At 35.6% G+C, this 24510-nt stretch overlaps 1 protein-coding gene across 6 annotated transcripts in view; it reads left to right on the top strand.

Moving 5' to 3' along the window:
- The window catches only part of ANKS1B (ankyrin repeat and sterile alpha motif domain containing 1B), a 1254535-nt gene that overhangs the window by 568132 nt on the left and 661893 nt on the right, over nt 1–24510 (top strand). For all 6 annotated transcript variants that reach the window (XM_019038847.3, XM_019038842.4, XM_019038845.4 and 3 more), the window contains exon 12: nt 18638–18818. In XM_019038847.3, coding sequence (XP_018894392.2) covers nt 18638–18818 — 181 coding nt within the window. The remainder of the gene's footprint in view (nt 1–18637; nt 18819–24510) is intronic.

Raw genomic sequence — 24510 nt, 5'->3', positions numbered from 1 at the left:
AAAAATTGTATTTCTGTGAACTAGTTATGAACATATATACACAGAAATTAAAAATACAAGGTCATTTGTAATCACAAATACAAAAAGAAAAAATAATAATTAGATGTAAATCTAACACTTTTATACAAATCCCTCATTTTATGTTTTGGATGTCAAAATTTACATCATTTTGTAATTTGTATCCCCTGATTATTTATTTATAGTTGTTTTAATAGATGTCTATTAACCATTGTACTAGAGATAAAATTGCTTTGCATACCAACATTTTTGTCCAGAGTATTCTGAATATGATTCTGTAATGCTTATACCATTGAGTGTTGTGCTTTTGCATGTTTTATGTTATTAATTAGTGGCCTTTTGATACAGCTTAAAGAACTCCCTTTAGTAATTTCTGTGAAACAGGCCCAGTGATAATGAACTCCCTTAGCTTTTGTTTGGGAAAGTTACTATTTCTCTCTCATTTCTGAAGGACAGCTTAACTGATTTAAATATTCTTGGTTGGCAATTTGTTTTCATTTAGCAGTTTGAAGATATCGTCCTACCCTTTCCTAGCCTGCAGGGTTTTTCTTGATAAATCTACTGATAGTTACATTGGACTTCTTTGTATGTGATATGTTTCTTACTTCTTGCTGCTTTCAGAATTTGTTCTTTGTCTTTAATTTTTGATAGTTTGATTATGAGCCTCGGTGAACTCCTCTTTAACATGTACAGGTCTTGTATACTGAAAACTACAAAACACTGATGAAAAAAAGAAAATGTTCAAAGAAGTGGAAAGACATACCTGTTCATGGATTAGAAGACTCAATGTAGCAAAGATGTAAATTGTTCCAAATTGATATTCAGATTTAACATAATTCCTATCAAAGTCACAGCAACACTTTTTTGTAAATATAAGATTATTCTAATATTTGCATAGATATGTAAAGTAACTAGGATAACTAAAAAAAAATCGAAAGAGAAGAAAAATGTGGGAGGAATCAGTCTACCCAGTTTCAAGGTTTATTTTATAGCTACAGTACTTAAGACAATGTAGTATTATCAATGAAGGGATAGACACTTAGATCAATAGGACAGAAGAGAGAACCCAGAAATATACCCATACACATAAACCTAACTGCTATTTGACAAAGGTACAAAAGCAGTTCAGTGGAGGGAAGATAGCCTGGTGCTGGAGCAGTTCGACATACACAGGCCACAAGTTGAAACTTGACCTAAGTCGTATGGCTTATGTAAAAATTAATTCAAAATGGATAATTGACTTAAAATATAGAACTATAAAACTTTTAGAAAAAAATAGGAAAAAAATTTCTGGGATCTAGAGTTAGACAAAGAGTTCTTATACTTGATACCAAAGACATAATCCATAAAAAAATAAATTGTCCTGATCCTCTCCTTCCTCCCAAATATAAATGAGCTTGGCATGGCAACTGCCACAGAGCACGTGTTTAAGAAGTGATAGTCCCCAAATCAGAGGGGGCCTGACTGCATGCCAGTAACCTCGCTCTCAAGAGCCTGCCCTTCTCCCTTTGCACTGTCTCCCTCCCCACCTCTGTTTATGCTCTATCAAAGAATAAGGTGTGACTAGCACCTCTGGTTAAAAAAAAATGTACTTCATTAAAGTTAAAAACTTTTGCTCTGTGAAAAACCCTATTAAGAAGATGAAAAGACAAGGTACATACTGGAGAAAATATTTATAAATCACATATCTAACAAAGAATGATATCTAGAACTTATAAAGCACTCTCAAAACTCAATAGTATAAAAATAATCCAATTAGAAAATGGGCAGAAGACATGAAGAGACATTTTACTGCAGAGGATATATAGATGGCAGCAAATAAGCACAAGAAAAGATATTCAACATCATTATCCACAAGGGAGACGCAAAGTAAAACCACAATGAGATATCACTACACACCTGTCAGAAGGGCTAAAATAAAAAATTGTGACAACACTAAATGCTGGCAAGGATACAGAGAAGCTCATAGATTGCTGGTGGAAATGTAAAATTGTACAGCAATTTTGGAAAACAGTTTGGCAGTTTCTTAAAACATTAAACATTGAACTGCCATACCAACCAGCATTTGTACTTCTGGGAATTTATCCCAGATAAATGAAAACATGTTCACTGAAAAATCGGTACACAAATATTTATAGCAGCATTATTCATAACAGCTAAAAACTGGAAACAACCCAGATGTCCTTCATTGGGTGAATGGTTAAACATCCATGTCATTGAATACTATCCAGCAATAAAATGGAGCAAGCTATTGATACATGCAACAGCTTGGATGAATCTGCAGAAAAGTATGCTGAGTGAGAAAAGCCAGTCCTAAAAGGTTACCTACTGTGTGATCCTATTAATACAGCATTATTAATGTGACAAAATTGTAGAACTGTATAACAGATCGGTAGTCACCAGGAGTTAAGGTGGAGGTGGGGGCAGGAGAGAAGTGAGTGTAGCTATAAAAGGGCAATGGGGCCAGGCGCGGTGGTTCACGCTTGTAATTCCAGCACTTTAGGAGGCCAAGGCGGGTGGATCACGAGGTCAGGAGACTGAGACCATCCTGGCTAACACAGTGAAACCCCGTTTCTACTAAAAATACAAAAAGTTAGCCGGGCGTGGTGGCGGGCGCCTGTAGTCCCAGCTACTTAGGAGGCTGAGGCAGGAGAATGGCGTGAACCTGGGAGGTGGAGCTTGCAGTGAGCCGAGATCGCGCCACTGCACTCCAGTCTGGGCGGCAGAGCGAGACTCCCTCTCAAAAAAAAGGGCAATGGGAGGGATCCTCGTGGTGATGGAATTGCTCTGTTTCTTGTCCTTTTTACGATGTTGCACTATAATTTTGTGAGATGTGCCCACTGAGGGAATCTAGGAAAAAGAAACATGAGTGCACTCTTTATGATTTCTCACAATGGCATATGAATCTACAATTATTGAAAATAAAAAATTTAATTAAAAATTTAAGCTATTTAAAAAGCAGTGTGCACCTTTATTTGTAAAAATGTCTTTCTTTCACCCACACAGTGATATGTGCTTCCTATTTTAGCTGTTCAGAATATATATTCTATAATCCATTGCATAATTATTTCCTGCTGTTCCTAAAATGAAACAAATCACTTGAAATTGTTGCTTTAAAAAAAGAGCTTAAGTGTGGAAAATAAAGCTAGTTTTACTTATTTTAAATTCTAGATGCATTTGAATTTGACATGAACATCTATAAAATATTAATATATAAATATTTGTAATACCTAAGTCAAAAAGTATTTTTTGCAAAATAGTTGTGACTATTTTCATGCTGGGAAAGCTTCTATGAGGACAAACTCCATGCTTTGGAGGTCAAAATGCTTTTCAGTTCTTTAATATCTACATTGAGTCCAAAACTACTTTTGACCTTTATTAAATAAAACTAGAATAAAAACTAGAACTTTTATTATCCTCTCATGTGTGTATACAGTCTTTCCAATGAAGATTTGAGTACATTGTATGAAGAAACCAGCTCATACGAAGAAACATATATTACAAATTTTCCATCTAACAAACTCCACATTCATGCTTATGTATGTTAAATACTAGGGATAGACTTAACACTTTTAAAAAATCTATTTTGACAAGTTGCCCTGAAAAGGGCATATACCCATTTATACTCTCTGGAATACATGTGCAGAATGCGCAGGTTTGTTACATAGGTATACATGTGCTATGGTGGTTTGTTGCACCCATCAACACATCATTTACATTAGGTATTTCTCCTAATGCTATCCCTCCCCTAACCCCTCACCCCCTGGACAGGCCCCAGTGTGTGATGTTCCCCTCCCTGTGTCCATGTGTTCTAATTGTTCAACTCCCATTTATGAGTGAGAATATGCGGTGTTTGGTTTTCTGTTCCTGTGTTAGTTTGCTGAGAATGATGGTTTCCAGCTTCATCCATGTCCCTGCAAAGGACATGAACTCATCCTTTTTATGGCTGCATAGTATTCCATGGTGTATCTGTGCCACATTTTCTTTATCCAGTCTATTATTGATGGACATTTGGGTTGGTTCCAAGTCTTTGCTATTGTGAAAAGTGCTGCAATAAACATACATGTGCATGTGTCTTTATACTCTTACTAGTGATGTCTAAGAAGGGAAAGAGTTCAATTTTACTGGGGCCAGCAAAATGTCAGGCTCACTTAAGGCCTAGAGAAATGGTTTTCAAATTATTTAGCCAGAGAACTCTGTTAAAAGAAAAGTTTATGTAGGTTGAGTTATATGAAATTGCTATTTTTGCAGGTAATACGGTTGAATATCAGCAGTTTCATATGGTTCAACCTAACAGAAACCTCATAGGTAAAGCAAAAAAAAAAGTATAATTGCTCTGATTGATGGTGGAGTAGGGGTGTTCAGAGGACCTCAGAGAAGGGCTCAAGAGCAACTGTCTGCTCTCAGAAAGCCCTGGGCTTGAGAGCAACTGTCTGCTCTCAAAAAGCCCTGGGCAGGAAAGACAGGTTCAGGAACCTGGAACTCTCAGGGCCTCGGTCAGGGTGTGTGTGTGGGCGAGGGTGGTGCACCGTGTGAGGGCCCTTGTTATGGAGCTGGCAGAGAGGAAGAGAACATCAACAGCTAGCAGGAGAACAGCTGCTTTGGACAGTTGCCTGTATCAGTAAATCTGACCTTGCTCTTATGTGGGATTGCAATGTCTGAGAAGCAGTACAGAGTCCCTACAGTCTGTTTTATAATTTGTCTTTTTAAATAGAAGATGAGTATACATATTATTTCATAGTCAGATACCTCTATATAAAAATGAAATGAATTGAAGAGCTAGTCAGGAGATATAAAGATTTTTAAAAATTTTCTGCCTTTCTCTTATAAAAAACCTAGTGACTGTAAGAGTTTAATGCACAGCAGAATTAGATACTATTTATTCCCATTTTCCACCCACTTGCATTTTATTTCAACAGCTTTTGAAACAATGTAGATTTTTAAAAAAATCAATGCTACCAATAGACTGAAGAGTAGGAAAATTGTGCATTGATATAAAGATGAGAAACTCAAGAGTTATTAGGCTCTTGGCTTTACTTGTAACTATGTTTGCTTCTCTTTGCTTTACCTATAGTGTGGTGTCTTTCGGGGAAAATGCAATCAATTTGAAATTCACTAGATTTGTGTTTTAATTTCATCTCTCCCACTTAACTTTAGTTTCATCTCTCCCACTTTAATTTCAGCTCTCCCACTTAACTGAGATTATCTGTGAATCTCAAGTCTATAAAATGGAAAGAGTAATAGCTACTTTTGATACTAACATTATAGGCTTCAATGAGACAACAAATTTCAAGTGCCTAGAAGAATGTCCACGTCTCTTAAATACTCAATACTCACTCATGACTTCTTTAACTCCCTTGTGGTGATCATATATTTTTTATCTATGTTTGGCCATAATCTATAAAGCAGAAGAATTGCATTTGCCTACCTGAAGATAAGGAGTTCTACATCTTTAGAGCAAGTCTTGATCACATTAACATCATATTCATAACAACCAAAAAATTGCACTTCACTTAAAATTGTTTTCCATTTATTGAAAAATCAAAAAAATATAATAATTTTCCATTTGCACGACATCTGTGATGAAATGGCAATGATACTTACTTTCTTCGAGTTGTCCGGACTTCCTCAAATCTCTTATATACAGTCTTCAAAGTGATCAAGACAGAGAAATATGAGAATTCTAACTCATAAAGCTGAGTGGATTGCAAGTGTTTACATTTTCCTCCTCCTTACTTGCAATCAAAATGGTAAAAATAAATACAAAATTAACAATAAATTCATAGCAGTGATGAAAAACAGGGAGAGTTACTACCTGAGGCATTTGCGAAATTCTAAAAGATAAAATCAAATATTGCTAGATTTAGACAAAACAAGAGGAAGAAGCCCACAATCCAACACTGGTGGAAGAGGGGAAGATGTCACTGGAACAATGAGCGGATTTGACATCCTCCTTAGACCTCTGTGAAGAATCTCAAGCCTGAGCAACAGGGCATGGTTATCAAAGCCAGGGAGTGGACAGGGCAACCAGAACCTTAGCATCTCCTATGTGGAGCAATCAGCTTTGTTGTTTACCCACCAGATGGTAATAAGTATCTAAGGAAGGTGAAGGACCCCCTGAAGCTCCTAATGTGGGGACAGTGCCCTAGGTATAAAAAGTGCTTGACCAAGACACCAGATGGTTGAGGAAAAATTAACAACCAAAAAGAGAGAAACCAGGCTTAATGAACAAAGTAAGTAACCTTTAAGGAAACTGACTTAATGCCAGAAAAAGACTGTAATCAGTATCCTCAGAAAGATTTGAGAGGTGATTGAACTTATAAAGTTAACAACAGGCTATTTTAAAAATGGAATACTTGAAAAAAAAGAAAAGTTTTTAAAATTAAAAATAGCATAATCACACCAAAAGTTAAAACAAAATGCCTAAAAATTATGTGCCTTATCTTATTTGTTCATTGATGTATCCCCAGAGGGTACAACAGCGCCTGACCACACAGCTGATAATGGTCAATAAGTATTTCCTAGCAAATTAATGAAGGTTCTATAGGACAATGAACTGTAGAATACTCCCAGTATATAAAACAGGAAGGATCAAAGAGATCCAATATCCACGCACTAGGAGCTCTAGAAATAGAAGCCATACAGTAAGTAAGAGAGTGTGATGTTAGTACAGGAATAGACAAATAGATCAATGGGAATATAATCGAGTCCAAAAATGTAAGCCCAATCTCTATTTGGAAATTTAATATATGATAAAGGTGACATTTCAAATCAGTGGATAAATAATGGTATTGGGACAGTAGGCTCTCATTTTGAGAAAAAAATATTTAGAATTAAATATTTTCATCATGTGTATCACACAAAATATCCCAGGTTGATATAGACCTAAAGGAAAATAAATATTTCTACCAAAAAACACCTGCACTCATATGTTTATTGCAGTGCTATTCACTATAGAGAAGACATGGAATCAACCTAAGTGCCCATCAGTAGTGGATTGGATAAAGAAAATGTGGTACATACACACTGTGGAATACTATGCAGACATAAAGAAGAATGAAATCGTGTCCTTGGCAGCAGCATAAATGTAGCTAGAGACCGTTATCCTGAGTGAATTCACACAGAAACAGAAAACCAAATACCACACATTCTTACTAATAAGTGGGACCTAAACATTGGGTACACACAGACATAAAGATGGGAACAGTAGACACTGGGGACTCTAGCAGCTCCCCCAACCCTGGTGCTCCTGGCCCAGGGTTTTGTAAGGCGGTTTATGGGAAAATTGAACATGTGTTGGGGCTTGGAATCTTGACTTAACTGTTTTCCTACTTTCCACCCTATTTCTACTTTCTTTACTGAGTAAAATTGTTTTCCACCTGCTCCTCCAACCCAGGTGCCCCTGGCCTGCCCAGAAACTGCTGATGCAGTAGTGAGACCATGAGTGTGGGGAAGGGTCAAGGTCAGATGCACTTACTGAGTTGCAGGGCAGAGCCACTGCATTCCTGTAAGAATCTGCCCTCACCCTGTGAGTGTTTCCATGACCAAGGGAGCAATACGTTAAGTAGCAAATAAAAGAACACCATAACAGATCTAGAGAGAGAACATGGAAAAAAGAAAAAAGTTTTTGCACCTGCTTTTGAAACAAGGGTTCCTACCTTTTTATGTTGCACTGGTTCCCTGACTCAATCACAGTCGTTCCTGTGTCTGTTCAACTTTACCTCCTCAGAGAAATTTCCTGTTAACTTTTTTTTTTGTTTGTTTGTTTGTTTTTTTGAGATGGAGTCTCGCCCTGTTGCCCAGGCTGGAGTGCAGTGGCCCGATCTCGGCTCCCTGCAAGCTCCCCCTCCCAGGTTCACGCTATTCTCCTGCCTCAGCCTCCCGAGTAGCTGGGACTACAGGCGCCTGCCACCACACCCGGCTAATTTTTTGTATTTTTAGTAGAGACGGGGTTTCACCGTGTTAGCCGGGATGGTCTCGATCTCCTAACCTCGTGATCCGCCCACCTCGGCCTCCCAAAGTGCTGGGATTACAGGCGTGAGCCACTGTGCCCAGCTGAAATTTCCTATTCACTTTATAGAAAGGGTCACAATTTTTTTTTTTTTATAAAAGATCAGAGAGTAAAAGAGTTAAGTCTTCGTTCATAAGGTCTACGTTACAACAACTACACTCTGCTACTGTAGCAGGAAAACAGCCATAGACAATACATCAATGAATGGACATGGCTATGTCTCCATAAAACTTTGTTTTCAGTGAAGTTTGAGTTTCATACAATTTTCATGTGTTAGTAATATTATTTTTCCTTTTCTAAAAAACGATAAAAAATGTGAAAACCATTCTTAGCTTTCAGGCTGAACAAAAATATTCAGAAGCCTGGCTTTGGCACATAAGATGTAGTTTGCTGACTCCTGCTAAGTAAATACGTATAGAAGCAGGTCCTCTGGAAAGTAGGGAAAGAAGACTGGACCACAGTGGAGGGATATGTTTTAAAGTAGAGAAGCCACAACGAACACAAGTGCAATTCGTTCTACATATCAAAACTTGGCAAATTCAATATGTAATTTCAGTGAATTTGTGAAAACACTTTTTCTTTTTTATACTGAATGGCTGAGTGCAATTCTATTTGAGTAGTTAAAAATTATGTTAAAATCAAACATGTTTAAATGAATATTCTAGACCCATTCTTTTTTATCTCCATTTTAATATTATGACCATCTCTTTATTCTTTTCTCCCATTGCTGTTATTCCATTTCTCCACATAGATATCTCTTTTTTATTTTAATTTTTAGTTTTTTGGGGTACATAGTAGGTATATATATTTGTAGAGTATATGAGATATTTTGACACAGGCATGCAGTGTAATAATCATTTTGGGGTAAATGGGGTGTTCATCAACTCAAGCATTTTTCCTTTCTTTGTATTACCCATAATTCAGTTATATGGTTTTAGTTATTTTTAAATGTACAATAAATTATTGCTGACTCTAGTCATCATATTGTGCTATCAAATACCAGATCTTATTCATTCTAACCACATTTTTGAGCCCATTAACTATTCCCACTCCCCCCACCACCCAAATTACCATTTTTAGCATCTGGTAACCATCACTCCACTCTCTACCACTGTGAGTTCAATTGTTTTAATTTTTCTAGTTCCTACAAATAAATGAGAACATGCAATGTTTGTCTTTCTGTGCCTGGCTTATTTCACTTAACATAATGACTTCCAGTTCCATCCATGTTGTTGCAAATGACACGATCTCATTCTTTTTTATAGCCGAATAGTATGCCATTGTGTATATGTACCACATTTTCTTTATCCATTCATATGTTGATAGACACTTAGGTGGCTTCTAAATCTTGGCTATTGTGAATAGTCCTGCAATAAACATGAGAGAGAATGCAGCTATGTTTTCGAGATACTTTTGGGAATATACCTAGCAGTGTGACTGCAGGATCATATGGTAGTTCTATTTCTAGTTATTTAAGGAACCTCCAAAATCTCCATTTTTCTCTATATTGGTTGTACTAATTTACATTCCCACCAGCAGTTTACAAGGGTTTCATTTTCTCTACATCCTTGCCAGCATTAGTCATTGCCTGTCTTTTGGATAAAAGCCATTTTAACTGGGGTGAGATGATATTTCCTTGTAGTTGTAATTTGCATTTCTCAGATGATCAGTAATATTGAACACCTTTTCTCATATCGGTTTGCCATTTGTATGTCTTCTTTTGAGAAATGTCTATTCTGATCTTTTGCCCATTTTAAATCAGATTCTTAGATTTTTTTTTTCCTTTTCAGTTTTTTGATCTCCTTACCTATTCTGGCTATTAATCTCTTATCAGATGGATAGCTTGTAAATATTTTCTCCCATTCTTTAGGTGGTCTCTTCACTTTATTGGTTGTTTCCTTTGCTATGCAGAAGTTTTTAGCTTGATATAATCTCACTTGTCCACTTTTGCTTTGGTTGCCTATGCTTGTGAAGTGTTCCTTAAGAAATTTTTGCCTAGTCCAATGTCCTGGAGAGCTTCCCTGATGCTTTCTTTTAGTAGTTTTGTTTGAGGTCTTAGATTTAATTATTTAATCCATTTTGATTTGATTTTTGTATAAGGCAAGAGATAGGGGTCTACTTTCATTCTTCTGCATATGGATATCCTGTTTTTCCACCACCACCCTGTCTTTTCCCTTATGTAACCTTGTGTATGTTCTTGACAACTTTGTCAAAAATGAATTCACTGTCAGCGTATAGATTTGTTCCTGGGTTGTCCATTCTGTTCCATTGGTCTATTTGTCTGCTTCTATGCCAGAACCATGCTGTTTTGGTTACTATAGCTTGGTAGTATAACTTGAAGTCAGGCAATGTGATTCCTCCAGTTTTATTCTTTTTGCTCATGATGGCTTATGCTCTTCTGGGTCTTTTTTGGTTCCATCTAAATTTTAGGATTATTTTTTCCATTTCTGTGAAGAATGTCATTAGTATTTTGTTAATGATTGCATTGAATCTGTAGATTGCTTTAGGTAGTATGGATATTTTAACAATATTTATTCTACCAATCCAGAAAGTGGACTATCTTTTCATTTTCTTATATGATTTTCAATGTCTTTCATCCGTGTTTATAGTTTTCACTGTAGAGCTCTTTTACTTCTTTGGTTAAGTTTATTCCTAGATATTTTATTTTATTTGTAGCTATTGTAAATGAGACTTCTTTGTTCTGTTTTTTCTGATTATTCACTGTTGGCATATAGAAATGCTACTGATTTTTGTATGTTGATTTTGTATTCTGCAACTTTACTGAATTTATCAGTTCTAATAGTTTTTTGGTAGAATCTTTAGGTTTTTCAAAATATATAAGATTTTGAAAGGCTAATTCAAATTCTTCCTTTTCAACTTGGATGCCCTTTATTTCTTTCTCTTGTCTGATTACTAGCCAGGACTTCCAGTATTACGGTGAATAAGAGTGCTGAAAGTGGGCGTCCTTGTCAAGTTCCAGGTCTTAGAAGAAAGGCTTTCAGTTTTCTCCCATTTTGTATGATACTGTGGGTCTGTTGTACATGGCTTTTACTATTTGAGGTCTGTTTCTTCTATACCCAGTGGGTTTTTATCATGAAGTGATGTTGAATTTTATCAAATTCTTTTTCAGCATCCATTAAATCAGTTATGTAGTTTTTTGTCCTTAATTTTGCTGGTATGTTGTATTACCTGATTGATTTACATAAGTTGAACCATCCTTGCATCCCTGGGATAAATCCCCCTTCATCGTAATGAATGGCCTTTTTAATATGTTGTTGAATTTGGTTTGCTAGTATTTTGTTGAGAATTTTTGCATCAACATGCATCGGGAATATTGGCCTGTAGTTTTCTGTTTTTGATGTGTCTTTGTCCAGTTTTGGTATCAGGGTAATACTAGCCTTGTAGAATGAGTTCAGAAGTATTTCCTCCTCCTCCATTTCTTGGCATAGTTTGAGTAAGGCATGTATTAGTTATTCTTTAAATGGTTGGTAGAATTCAGCAGTGAAGCCATCAGATTCTGGGCTTTTCTTTGCTGGGAGACTACTGCTTGCTCCTAGGAGCCTCTAATGATCCTTTGAATTTCTGTGGCATCAGTTGTAATGTTGTCTTTTTCTTCTCTCATTTTATTTACTTGAGCCTTATCTCTCTTTTCTTAATCTGGCTAAAGGTTTGTCAATTTTATCTTTTCAAGAAACCAACTTTTTATTTTATTTAGCATTTATGGTATTTTTTTGTTTCAATTTTATCTATTTCTGCTCTGATCTTTATTATTTCTTTTCTTCTAACTTTGGGTTTGGTTTTCTCTTGCCTTTCTTGTTCTTAGGATGCATTGTTAGGTTATTTGAAGTTTTTCTACTTTTTTGATATAGGTGCTTATAGCTATAAATTTTCCTGTTAGTTCTGTTTTTGCTGTAGCCCATAGGTTTTGCTATGTTGTCTTTTCATTACCATTTGCTTCAAGACATTTTTAAATTCCCCTCTTAATTTCTTCATTGACCCATTTGGTCATTCAGTAGCATATTGTTTAATTTTCACGTGTTTGTATAGTTTCCAAAATTCCTCTTGTTATTGATTTCTAGTTTTATTTTATAGTGGTTAAAGAAGATACTTGATATAATTTCAATTTATTTTTTAGTTTTTTTAAGACTTGTTTCATGACCTAACAAATGGTCTATCTTTGAGAATTATTCATGTACTGAGGAGAAGAATGTATATTCTGTAACTGTTCATTGAAATGTTCTGTAGATACCTATTAAGCCCATTTGACCTATAGTACAGATTAAGCCTGACGTTTCTTTGTTGATTTTCTGTCTGAATGATCCGTCCAATGATGAAAGTGGGTTGTTTAAGTCTTCAGCTACGATTGTATTGGGGTTTGTGTCTCTCTTTAGCCTTAATAATATTTGCTTTATATATCTGGGTGCCTATATATTTGAAATTATGATATCATCTTCTTGATTTTCACCCTTTATCATTATGTAATGATTTTTTGTCTGTTTTTATAGTTTTTTCTTGAAATCTATTTTGTCATATCAGTATAGCTACTACTGCTCTTTTTTGATTTTTATTTGCATGGAATATCTTTGTCCATCCCCTTATTTTCAGTCTATGTGTATCTTTATAGGTGAAGTGTATTTCTTGCAGGCAATAGATTGTTGGGTCTTTTTTTTTAACCCATTCAGCCACTCTCTGTCTTTTGACTGGAGATTCTAGTCTAATTATTCAATATTATTGATATTAATGATAAGCACTTATCCTGCCATTGTGTTATTTTCTAGTTTTTTTGTGATCTCCTCCTTCTCTCCTTCCTCCGTCTCTTCCTTTTAGTGAAGGTGATTTTCTCTGCTGGTATGTTTTAATTTCTTGTTTTAGTTCTTATGTATCTGTTGTAGGATTTTTAATTTGAATTTACCTTAAGGCTTGCAAATAATTTTTTATAATCCATTATTTTAAACTGATGGCAACTTAACACTGATTACATAAACAAACAAGCAAAGGAAAAACTAATAAATACTGTAGCCGTTAATTTTGTCCCCCTACTTTTTAACTTTTGTTATTTCTATTTATGTCTTATTGTACTGTCTATGTCTTGAAAAGTTTTCATACTTATTATTATCAGTCTATTTTTTCATTTGTCACCTCAAAATATGAGTTCACACATCCCAATTACGGTGTTATACTATTCTGTGTTTTTTTTAACTCGTGAGTTATGTACCTTCAGATGATTTCTTGTTGCTCATTAACGTCATTTTCTTTCACACTGAAGAACTCCCTTTAGCATTTCTTGTAGGAAAGATCTAGTGTTGAAGAAATTTCTCAACTTTTGTTTGTCTGGGAAAGTCTTTATTTCTCCTTCGTGTTTGAAGGATATTTTCACTGGATATACTATTCTAGGATAAACATTTTTTCCTCCAGCACTTTAAATATGTCATGCCACTCTTTCCTGGCATGTAAAGTTTCTACTGAGAAATCTGCTGCCAGGCATATTGGAGCTTCATTGTATGTTATTTGCTTCTTTTCTCTTGCTGCATTTATAATCCTTTGTTTATCCTTGAATTTTGAGAGTTAAGTTATTAAATAGCTTGAGGTAGTCTTGTTTGGATTAAATCTCCTTGGTATTCTATGGCCTTCTTATACTTGAATATTGAGATCTTTCTTTAGGTCTAGGAAGTTCTCTGTTCTCACTTTGAGTAAACTTTCTATTCCACCCACCTCTCTCTACCTCCTCTATAAGGCCAATAACTGTTAGATTTGCCTTTTGGAAGCTATTTTCTAGATCTTGAAGCCATGATTCATTCTTTTTTATTCTTTTTTCTTTTGTCTTCTCTGACTATATATTTACAAATAGCCTGCTTTGAAGCTCACTAATTCTTTCTTCTGCCTGATCAATTCTGCTTTTAACAGATTCTAATGCATTCTTCAGTATACCAGTTGCATTTTTCAGCTCCAGAATTTCTGCTTGATTCTTTTCAATAATTTCAATCTCTTTGTTAAATTTATCTGATAGGATTCTGAATACTTCATCTGCGTTATCTTGAATTTTGTTGAGTTTCCTCAAAGCAGCTTCTTTGTTCTCATTTCTTTTTTTAAATTTTTTATGTAACTTCTATTTTGAGTTCAGGAGTACATGTGCAGGTTACATAGGTAAAATAGTATCATGGGGGTTTGTTGTACAGATTATTTTGTCACCCAGGCATTAAGCCTAGTACCCATTAGTTATTTTTCCTGATGCTCTCCTTCCTCCTACCCTCCACTCTCCAATAGGCCTAGTATGTGTTGTTCTTCTCTATGTGTCCATTAGTTATCATAATTTATCTCCCACATATAAGTGAGAACATGCAATATTTGGTTTTCTGTTCCTGTGTTAGTTTGCTAAGGATAATAGCCTCCGTCTCCAACCATGTTCCTGAAAAGGACATGATCTAATTCTTTTTTATGGCTGCATAGTATTCCATGCTATATATTATATCCCACATTTTCTTTATCCAGGCTATCACTGATGGGCATTTAGATTGATTCCATGTCTTTGCCGTTGTGAATAGTGCTGCAGTGAACATATGTGTGTATGTGTCTTTATGACAGAATGATTTATATTCCTTTGGGTATATACCCAGTAATTAGATTGCTGGGTCAAATGGTATATTTTTGTTTTTAGGAGCAGAAATATCCTCAAAATTTCTGTTTGATGAATGACCATAGTGTCTTCATGGTTGAACTAATTTAAACTCCCATCAACAGTGTATAAGTGTTCCTTCAACTGGAATAAAAGAAAAAATTGACAAATGAAATCTAATAAAACTAAAGAGCCTCTGTACAGCAAAAGAAACCGTCAACAGAGTAAACAGACAACCCACAGAAGGGGAGAAAATTTTTGCAAACTATTCACCTGACAAAGGCTAATATCCAGCATCTATAGGAAATGAACTTACATTTACAAGAAAAAAAAAACAACCCCCATTAAAAAGTGGGCATTGGGGGCCGGGTATGGTGGTTCACGCCTGTAATCCCAGCACTTTGGGAGGATGAGGTGGGCAGATCACTTGAGGCCAGGAGTTCAAGACCAGCCTGACCAACACGGCAAAACCCCGTCTCTACTAAAAAGACAGAAATTAGCCAGACATGGTAATGCTTGCCTGTAATCCCAGCTACTCGAGGCCCTGAGGCACAAGAATCACTTGAACCCAGGAGGCAGAGGTTGCATTGAGCTGGGATTGTGCCACTGCACTCCAGCCTGGGTGATAGAGACTCCGTCTCAAAAAAAAAAAAAAAAAAAAAAGAAAGAAAAGTGAACAGACACTGCTGCTCAAAAGAAGACATACATGCAGCTAACAATTATATGAAAAAAAGTGCTACATCATTGATCATTAGAGTAATTCAAACCAAAACCACAATGAGATACCATTTCAAATCAGTTCAGAATGGCTATTATTAAAAAGTCAAAAAATAACACATGCTGGGAAGGTTGTGGAGAAAAAGCCACACTTATACACTACAGGTGGGAGTATACATTAGTTCAACCATTGTGGAAGAGAATGTGGTGATTCCTCAGAGACTTAAAGTCAGAAATACCATTCGATCCAGTAATCCCATTACTGCGTATATACCCAAAAGAACATAAATCATTCTATTACAAAGACACGTCATGCGTATGTTCATTGCAGCACTATTCACAATATGAAAGACATGGAATCAACCTCAATGCTCACCAATGATAGACTGGATAAAGAAAATGCGGTATATATACACCACGGAATACTATGCAGCGATAAAAAAGAATGAGATCATGTCCTTTGCAGGGACATGGATGGAGCTGGAGGCTGTTATCCTGAGTGAACTAATGCAGGAGCAGAAAATCAAATACCACATGTTCTCACTCATCACTGGGAACTAAATGATGAGAACACATGGACGCATAGAGGGGAACAACACACACTGGGGCCTATCAGATGGTGGAGGGTGGGAGGAGGGAGAGGATCAGGAAAAATAACTAATGAGTACTAGGCTTAATACCTGGGTGATAAAATAATCTGTTAAACAAACCCCCATGACACACCTTTACCTATGTAACAAACCTGCACATGTACCCCTGAACTTAAAATAAAAATATAAAAAAGGAAGGTTCACTTTAACATCTCATAAAACTAATGTGAGTTTCATGACTTTCCTTCATCTTTCAACTACATCATTAGGAGAGTAAGAGAGGGATAGAAAAATGTCACTTCTACTAATATTGTATTTGATGAGAATTAGTCACATTGCCCAACCCAAATGCAAGTCAGGCTGGGAAATAAAAGGAAACCTATAGTTACGGTTTTATTGAGCACAAAATTGAGGTGTGAAACAATTCCATAGAACAGGAGTGGCCAAATATTTTCTCTAAAAAGCCAGACATAATAAATATTTCAAGTGTTGTGGAAAATATGACCTGTGTTGCAACTACTGAACTCTGCAGTTATAGTACGAGGGCAGTCATAGACCATAACTAAATGAGGGAGCAATGGGTGCAGTTTTGTTCCAATAAAACTTCATTTTTAGAAACAGGAAGAAGGCCGGATTTGAGCCACAGTCCATAGTTTGCTGACCCTTGCCTTAGGGCATGACTAAGCATAATGCTTCTAATTTTTCATCACCCTTACTGCTATGTGATACTGAAGCATAATCATTGGATTGCTTGTCTCTTTTTCGAAGACTCATGTGCCATCCATCCTCCCACCTCAAGTCTATATTCATACAGAAAACAGGGACAGTGTCTTGTTTTACTCCTATCACAGTGCTTACGTGCATGATATCTGCAGTTTAGTGTATGTTCAGCAAATATTTGTAGAATGAATTAATATTGCACAAAATAGCTTGTTTGTTTTCATGATTGCATAAAACATTGTGTTTTTAAAGCAGTTAGAACCATGGGTGGTCAGGATTCAGAAACATGTATTTAAGAAGCAATTAGAAATGGGGGAATCATATATATCATTTGGCTTGACCTTTATAAAATTTATGAGAAGAAACATAGTAATGTGGTCCATTGCCTACACATAAAGTGAAACAAAAACACAACACAATAAAACAAAGCCTAGAATGATGGGCTCCATTGGAGCCAGCGCTATAGCTCATGCCTTTCTAATTGCTATTACAGAATGTAGTGGAAAGGACATTGAATGTGAAATTGAGATTCAGTAGTCCCAAGGACAGACATTTCATGAGAAACCAAGCCTGACATTAAACCCTGATCTTTTGTATTTCAAAAGCAACTGAGTCCTCTGTGGGTGCTAATTTGAATTCTATTACTGAGTTGATGTGTCATCATAATAAATGACTTACACTCTCTTGCATAACAATATTTATACCTCTCAATGTCTTTCATAAAAATATTTGGTGAAATATTGGTGAAAGAATAAATCATACTGTGATAATTTACACACCTTATATATTTTTTTAAAAACTCTATACTGTGCAGATATTTTCCATATGATTGTCTATTTTAGGTTATAGACTAAATGATATCTACTTGGAAAAAAATGATAAGCTGGAAGAGACAGCAATTTGAATATTTTGCAGGAAAATAATCTATGGAGTACAGGGATTAACACATATTTGAGGGTAACAAAAACATTTGTAAACCAAAAGTTAATTGTACTTTAGAGAAAGTAAAGTACAATAAACTTCACCTTATTATAAAAAGTTTACATTTGATCTCTTATAATTATTATAAGAGATTTTTAATATTTCAGTAATATAAAATAAAAAGAAAGTTAGAGTTGATTCCTGGGAAAAACACACACATTTGAGAGCCAAAAAACTGCAGTTTTTCTGAAGGACAATGTTAGAAGCTCTGCTAGGCAAGAAAAGAAAGTGAATATAATTAAAACTATGGGGAAAAAGCCCCAGAAAATTGCTACAGGGAGTAATTCATTACTGACAAAGGGTATAGATTATATCTGCTATTACTCCATGATTTTAACTTTTATGTTTAAATTGACTTTTCTTGCTATTTGGGGATTAATTAAAATTCTTAAAAAAGAAAATCAAAGTTCACTAAAAATACCAAGCATATTCTTAGATCCTAGAAAATGTTCCATATAACTTTATTTAATTCTGATGATAAAATTCCAGCATCTTGTACTTGGGAACAATAATGCCACCAATTCCTTGGACTATTTAAAGAATAAAAAAAATGGAACTGCCTTAATTATTCTTCAATGTTGTAAGGGCCCTTTTATTATTAGATTCTATATCCTCTGGGTCTGGCAAATGCCAGATGATTAATAAATGTTAGTTGAATGAAAGGTGACTTAAAATTGCAACTTTCAAAATTGATTACCAAGAGAAATTTTGTGCACTATATTTTTACAATCTTCTGGGGAAAGCAAATGAAAAGCCTAACCTATCACATCAACTATGCCATAATATTTTCTCATTAAATAATTTTTTATTATTTAATTCATCAAGAAATTATTTAATGTATCTCTGTAAAGCACAATTATATTTTAAGTATAAAACCCAGATAGTTTTTAACTGAAAAAAATTATCACTTAGATTAAATTGATGGGGAGATTGGGCTGAAGATGAACATGATCATATTAATACTCTCGTCATGCTCATTTATTTTAGCCTAAACAGCGAACATCCATTGTGTCTTCTCTGGATTTTCACCGAATGAATCACAACCAAGAATATTTTGAAATCAACACATCTACAGGGTGCACAAGCTTTACTGCCAGTCCTCCTGCTAGTCCACCCACCTCTTCTGTGGGAACCACAGAAGTCAAGAATGAGGGAACTAACCATACAGGTAAAGCAGTTCACTTTATGCAGCTGTATTTTTATTTTAAGACTGAAGTATTTATGAGTTAGAGGAATTAGGAGGAGTCTTTGTACAAATTGCACTGTGTTTTTAGTTCACCTCCATGTGTGGCAATGTAGGGCTTTAAGATTCTTGTCAGTGTGGCTGTAATATTCTTTTTGAATACATGGATGGCCTTTTGGTGTTAGATATTAAAGATGATGATTTAATGTGATCATAGTAGTAAAAATACCAGGGACCTGGAAATGTTCTTCCACTGCCATTTACCCCTCACCACACAGCGGTATCAACTAATCAACAGACAACTTTATTAAGAGATGCTTTGAAGCCGGAGAACTTATATCAAGGATGTCTGGTAAGAAGGAATTGTACAATGTGGCCTAGGCTGGCTTTCAACCTATTTAAACCATGGTGAACTTGCAGAGGAAGTGTGTTGGGGGAGAAAATGCTGGGTGTGAGGGTAAGATTAAGAAAAATAACACCACCCACTAGTAAAACATACATTGTTCCATGCAGTCAGATTTGCAAAGCTTTCTTTATTTGGGGGACAAGGAGCTAATGCCTGGCAAGGCCAAGGGACATATTAGAAATAAGAGAAGTGGGACCCAAAGAATATCCTCCCCTGCCATATAATTTACAATAAGGGTTAAAGACAAATACAATATAGAGACAAAAGTCTTAATTTTAAATGTTTTATTTGGAAATCAAGAATTGCATTTGTGGCATACTCATAGGCTGGATGGTCTTCATTATGTCCAAAGAACAGACGGTTAGAGGTTTTACAAAAAAGGGAAAAGTTACATATTGCTCTTTGAGGAAGTTCATTGGCACTAATAATATGTTGGTGAGCTGGAAAGTTTTGATTGGTAAGTGATGGCTATGGGTAAAATGATTCTCAGAGTTGCAGCAGGTTGTTTCAGTAGCTATTAGATAAAACTGGTTTCAGGTTACAGCAGGCAGCTTCAGCAGCCAAGCTCACAGGGAATTACATTGTTGGAACAGTGTTATGTGCCCTCGATGCTTTCTCCCCTTGACCTCTCAACTGTTTTAGTTGGGTATAACAAGAATGACCTAATTCATATGGTCAACTTTCATGTAAGTAAACAATTACTTTCCTTCCAAGAAACATGATTCAAAAACCCAGCCTAGCATTCATTCAGTGAATTCAAATTCTAATTTGAATTTAGAATAATGAAGTGTGGTCTATGTGAGTATTCCATATAATCTTTGTTCACAGTGAGTGTATGAGTATATATGTATGTTCATATACCTACTTAAGTCCTTTAATCTGACTCTATGTTTAAAAGCAGTAACACAAACATTCTGGAAATATAGTCAGAGAATTACTTTTCCCTAGGAATAAAGCTAAGATTTTAAAAACAATGACTAATGGGAATGATAAGATTGACATTCTATGGAAGTTATAATCCAAACTTTCATGGAAGCTGGAGTGATATTTATAAAATGTAAATCAAAGCATGTCATTACCATGCTTAAAATGTTCCCATGTCTTCTAATCGCACTTAGAATAAAATCCAACTCCTTACCATATCCAGTGATGCCTAATTTAGCCTGGTTTCTGACTAGCTCTGTAACTTGACTGAACTCATCCTGGCCATACTGGCTTTCTTTGCTGAACATTCTAGCCCTGGGGCTTTTGAACTTTGTTTCCTTCTGCCTGGAATCTCTGCCTTAAAATTTTCATGTGCCTACGTGTCATTTAGGTTTTGGTTCAAATGCATTTCCTCATAGAGGCCTTCCCATACCACCCTATCTCAAGTAGATGTCCTCAACGTGATAAGAATTATAACAATAAAAATGCAAAAATAACAATAATAATAAATACTTAAATGACACTATGTGTCAGGAACTGTTTTAGGCATTTTATGTATATCAATTCATTTAAACCTCATGACTGTCATATAAATTCGGTATTATCTGTAGATAAGGAAATACACAAAGAACATAAATAACTAAATAACAGCCCATAATGACAAAGCTGGAAAAAGTTCTGGTATGAACTCAAACCTGGTACTAGAGTTCATGTTTTTAACCATTTTTCTGTATCACTCTAGTCACTTCTATCAAATCATCCCGTTTTCTTTTATCCATAGCCTTATCTCCTATGTAAAATTATATTGATTACTTCTTTACTTATTTCTTGTCTTCCTTCTAGAATGTAAGCTGCAATAGGTTGGTCTCTGGCCCATTGTACGCACTGAGGTCAGACTGCCAAAGTTTGATTACTAACTGTGAAACTGAGCCTCTTACCTAGCTATGAGACTTGATCTCTTTATGCTGTAGTTTTCTTACTATAGAATTAGATTAACAACGAATTAATTAGATTAACTTACCCTGTACTGTGGTGATGCACGTAAAGTGACTAACACAGTGCCTGGCAGATAGTTAGTGCTCAATAAATGTTAGTAACTATTAGTAGTAGTAGCAGCAATAACTATGATATTAACATAATTCTTTGTATTCTACATCAATCCTAGCATTCATTCAGTGAGCATTAAAATGTATTGTCTGCTATGTACTAAATGCAGTTTTATAGGACAGGAGAGATGAGATGTGATTTGTAAAACAAAAAATAGTGGTATGTGGACCTGGGAAGGGTTCTGGGCATATAATTATTATTCAAACAATATTTATTTGAATGACTAGTTCCAGATTTAAAAACCTAAAATGGGGCAATGACAGATGCTTTGATACTTGCCTTTCAGAATGGCTTTCTTGGTTTTGTTTTAGTTAGTACATTGTTTTGGGGATGATCGATTTTCTGAATATTTTTCAACAGGTAAAAATCGGTTTTCAGCAAATTTTTCTGTCTCAGTTGGATAGAAATATTACCTTTTCCCCTTTATTATTTTAATTAAAAGCAATAGAAATTTAGGTCTAGTCCCAAAGCCCTGGCACCTTTTCTCCACTCTGAAACTGACCACCAGAAGCAGAGGATCAGAACAAACACATTTTGCTGCTGCCAGGAGTTCAGTGGCATCATCCAAAATGTGTGGAGAAATTGTAATCAGGATATTTTCAGGTCTGACCTTTAAACAGAACTGAAATCTAACCTTTTAATAGTTGAAATGGTTTCCAATACCATGTTACAGTGGTTTTCTAAGATAATATATCACCTCCACATTACATAAACAATTTTAGGATAGACTGATATTTAGTAATAATGTGAAAGCACAGTTTGCTTTGCTTTACATTAAAAAGGAAAACTTGTAAGGAAGGCATTTGTACTTGCAAAAGTAGCATTTTATTAGCTTACACATATTTAATTTGTTAGGCTTTAAAGACACTGCCACTGGGTATATAAAGAGAATGAGTTGAAGAGTCAGTTCCATCACTGATTTGCTAGATATTTTCCATCAAAACCTTTAACTTTTCTGACATTTAATTTGCTCCTCTGAAAGTGGAAATAATATCTACTCTTTAGGTATTTGTAGTAATAAATGAGTTTATGTTAATACATTTTGTAAACCTTGGCAACTAATATTATTCTTTAATATTATCACAGTTATTGCTTAATATTATTTTTGTTTTTAATACTATTATTTGAAATCTGTAGTAGCTTTAAGATAGAGGGGCCTGTTGTAAGTCTGTACAAGGTATGCCAAGGTAGCTGACCAAGCTTATGCCAAGATAGCTGACCTTTTCTTGACTTAAAAGTATAATTTAAATTTACTGATTAATCTACATTTCATTTTATAAATGATTGCATACACAAAAAATTAATCTTGACCAAAATGGCATTTAACAGAACAAAGACTAATACATCTTCAAAAATAAATCGTATGCTGCAAAACACTTTTCAGTGAACCAATGAATTTATTATAACAGAGGGCCATTTAAAAAGTAGCTTGAATTGTGATTAAAGCTTCAACTTGTGAATCATCAAAAAAGGTTGTTAGAATTAAAAAGCTTTGGTGTTATACAGTCTGGGGAATGATATAAATAGGTTTACATTTAACTAGAAAGTTCACTCTAGTATTAATATGTAGTAGATTTGAGATGAAATGACATTGGAGAAGGGGAGAAATAGTTTCATAGCAAAGGGAAAATGTAAATTGGTTTAAGAGATACAAGGAAAGAGTAATTAACAAGTCATGGTAATTGGATGTGCAAAGATGAGGGGAAATATTTCAAGGAGGGCTCTAAAGTTTCTAGCTTAAGCTGATGAGTGAAAGGTGGATGCTCTTCCTTGAAATGTAGAATATTTGTAGGTAAGAAGAGAGGGTGAGGGATAGATTATGTAAGGCCCTAATAAGCCATTTCAGGACTTTGGCTTTAACCCAGAGTGATTTTTCTTAGAGCCTATTCAGTTCTTTCAGAAGAAAAGTCACATGATCTAACTTCTATTTTATGAGGATTAATCTGGCTATAATGTCGATCATGGATGGGGAGAGGGAACAAGGGTGGATGCAGGAAAACCAGTTAGAAGGCAATTGTAGCATTGCAGTAAGAGAGGGAAAGCAGCTAAGATCACAGGTGAATCAGCAGAGTTAGAGAGAAATGGAGAGATGTTGGACATATTTTTAAGGCAGATCCAATGGAATTTCATGGTGGAGTGGACATGGTATATGAGAAAATGAGAAGAATTAAGGATGACTCCAGGACTTTTCTCCTTAACAACTATAAGAATGAATTTCCTATCGTTTGACACACAAGAGATTTGGGGAAGAGAAGGTTTGGTAAACAGTGAGAAATACCAGGAGTTAATTTTGAGATGCCTACTGAATATCTGAATAGATGTGTCAAGTAGGCAGCAGAAGGTCCAGTCTGCAGATATAAATGTGAACGTCGTCATTATACAGATGATATGCAGCGTGTGTAGAGGAAGAAGACCAGTAACTGAGCTTGAGGAAGGATGGAATGAAAGGCAGCACCAGCAAGGGAAGCTGAGAAGGAGCAACCTGTGAGATAGAAGGAAATCTTTTGGTGAGTGTCTTGTTCTGAAGTCAGGTGAAGAAAGTTATTAAGAAGGAAAGAGTGATCAACTCTGTCAAATATAGCTGATAAGTTAAGTAGGATGAGGACTCAGTTAGAATAGGTTCATGGATTTAACAATATTGGGGGTGGGGGGGTCACTGCTGACCTTGACAAGAGCAATTTGGTTGGAAATGATAGAGCCTCGTGTGGTGGTTTTAAGGGAGAAAGGGAGGAGAGGACTTAGAGTAATGATAGACTACCCTTGAAGGAATTTCTTCACAGGGGAATTTTTAAGTTACGATGGAAGAGAAAGAGGGGATGATGAATTCTATTATTAACCAAGTGGAGAGACTGGTTTTGGACAGGAGCATGAACAACAGACACGATGTTTTGGTTGTGGGTGCAAATACTGGCAGGAGATCCATGTGGTGGGAATCTGGGGAAGATCTGTTCTGATAGTTTTCAGTTTTTCTACAAAGTAGAGAGCAGCAGCTTCAATTGAAACCAAAGACAGAGAAGGAAATGTAGAGTTTGAGGAAAGAGAGGACAGTGTGAAATAGTTGTTTAGAAGAAACAGTGAGTGGACAAAGGAGGTATATGATGTGATCACCTGGCAGCATTAAAGGCCTATTTAAAGTCTGTGTTCATGCATTTAGAATTAGACTATCCAATGTGGTTCTGTGTTTTTCTCCAGCCTATGTCAGCTGGAGGATGCAGGTGCAGAGTATTTGGAGAGTTGAAT

The sequence above is a fragment of the Gorilla gorilla genome, chromosome 10 (genome assembly GCF_029281585.2).
Source record: "Gorilla gorilla gorilla isolate KB3781 chromosome 10, NHGRI_mGorGor1-v2.1_pri, whole genome shotgun sequence".
NCBI classification, from domain to species: Eukaryota; Metazoa; Chordata; class Mammalia; order Primates; family Hominidae; genus Gorilla; species Gorilla gorilla.
Note: the sequence above shows the minus strand (reverse complement) of the source record. Positions and strands in the feature narration are given on the sequence as shown.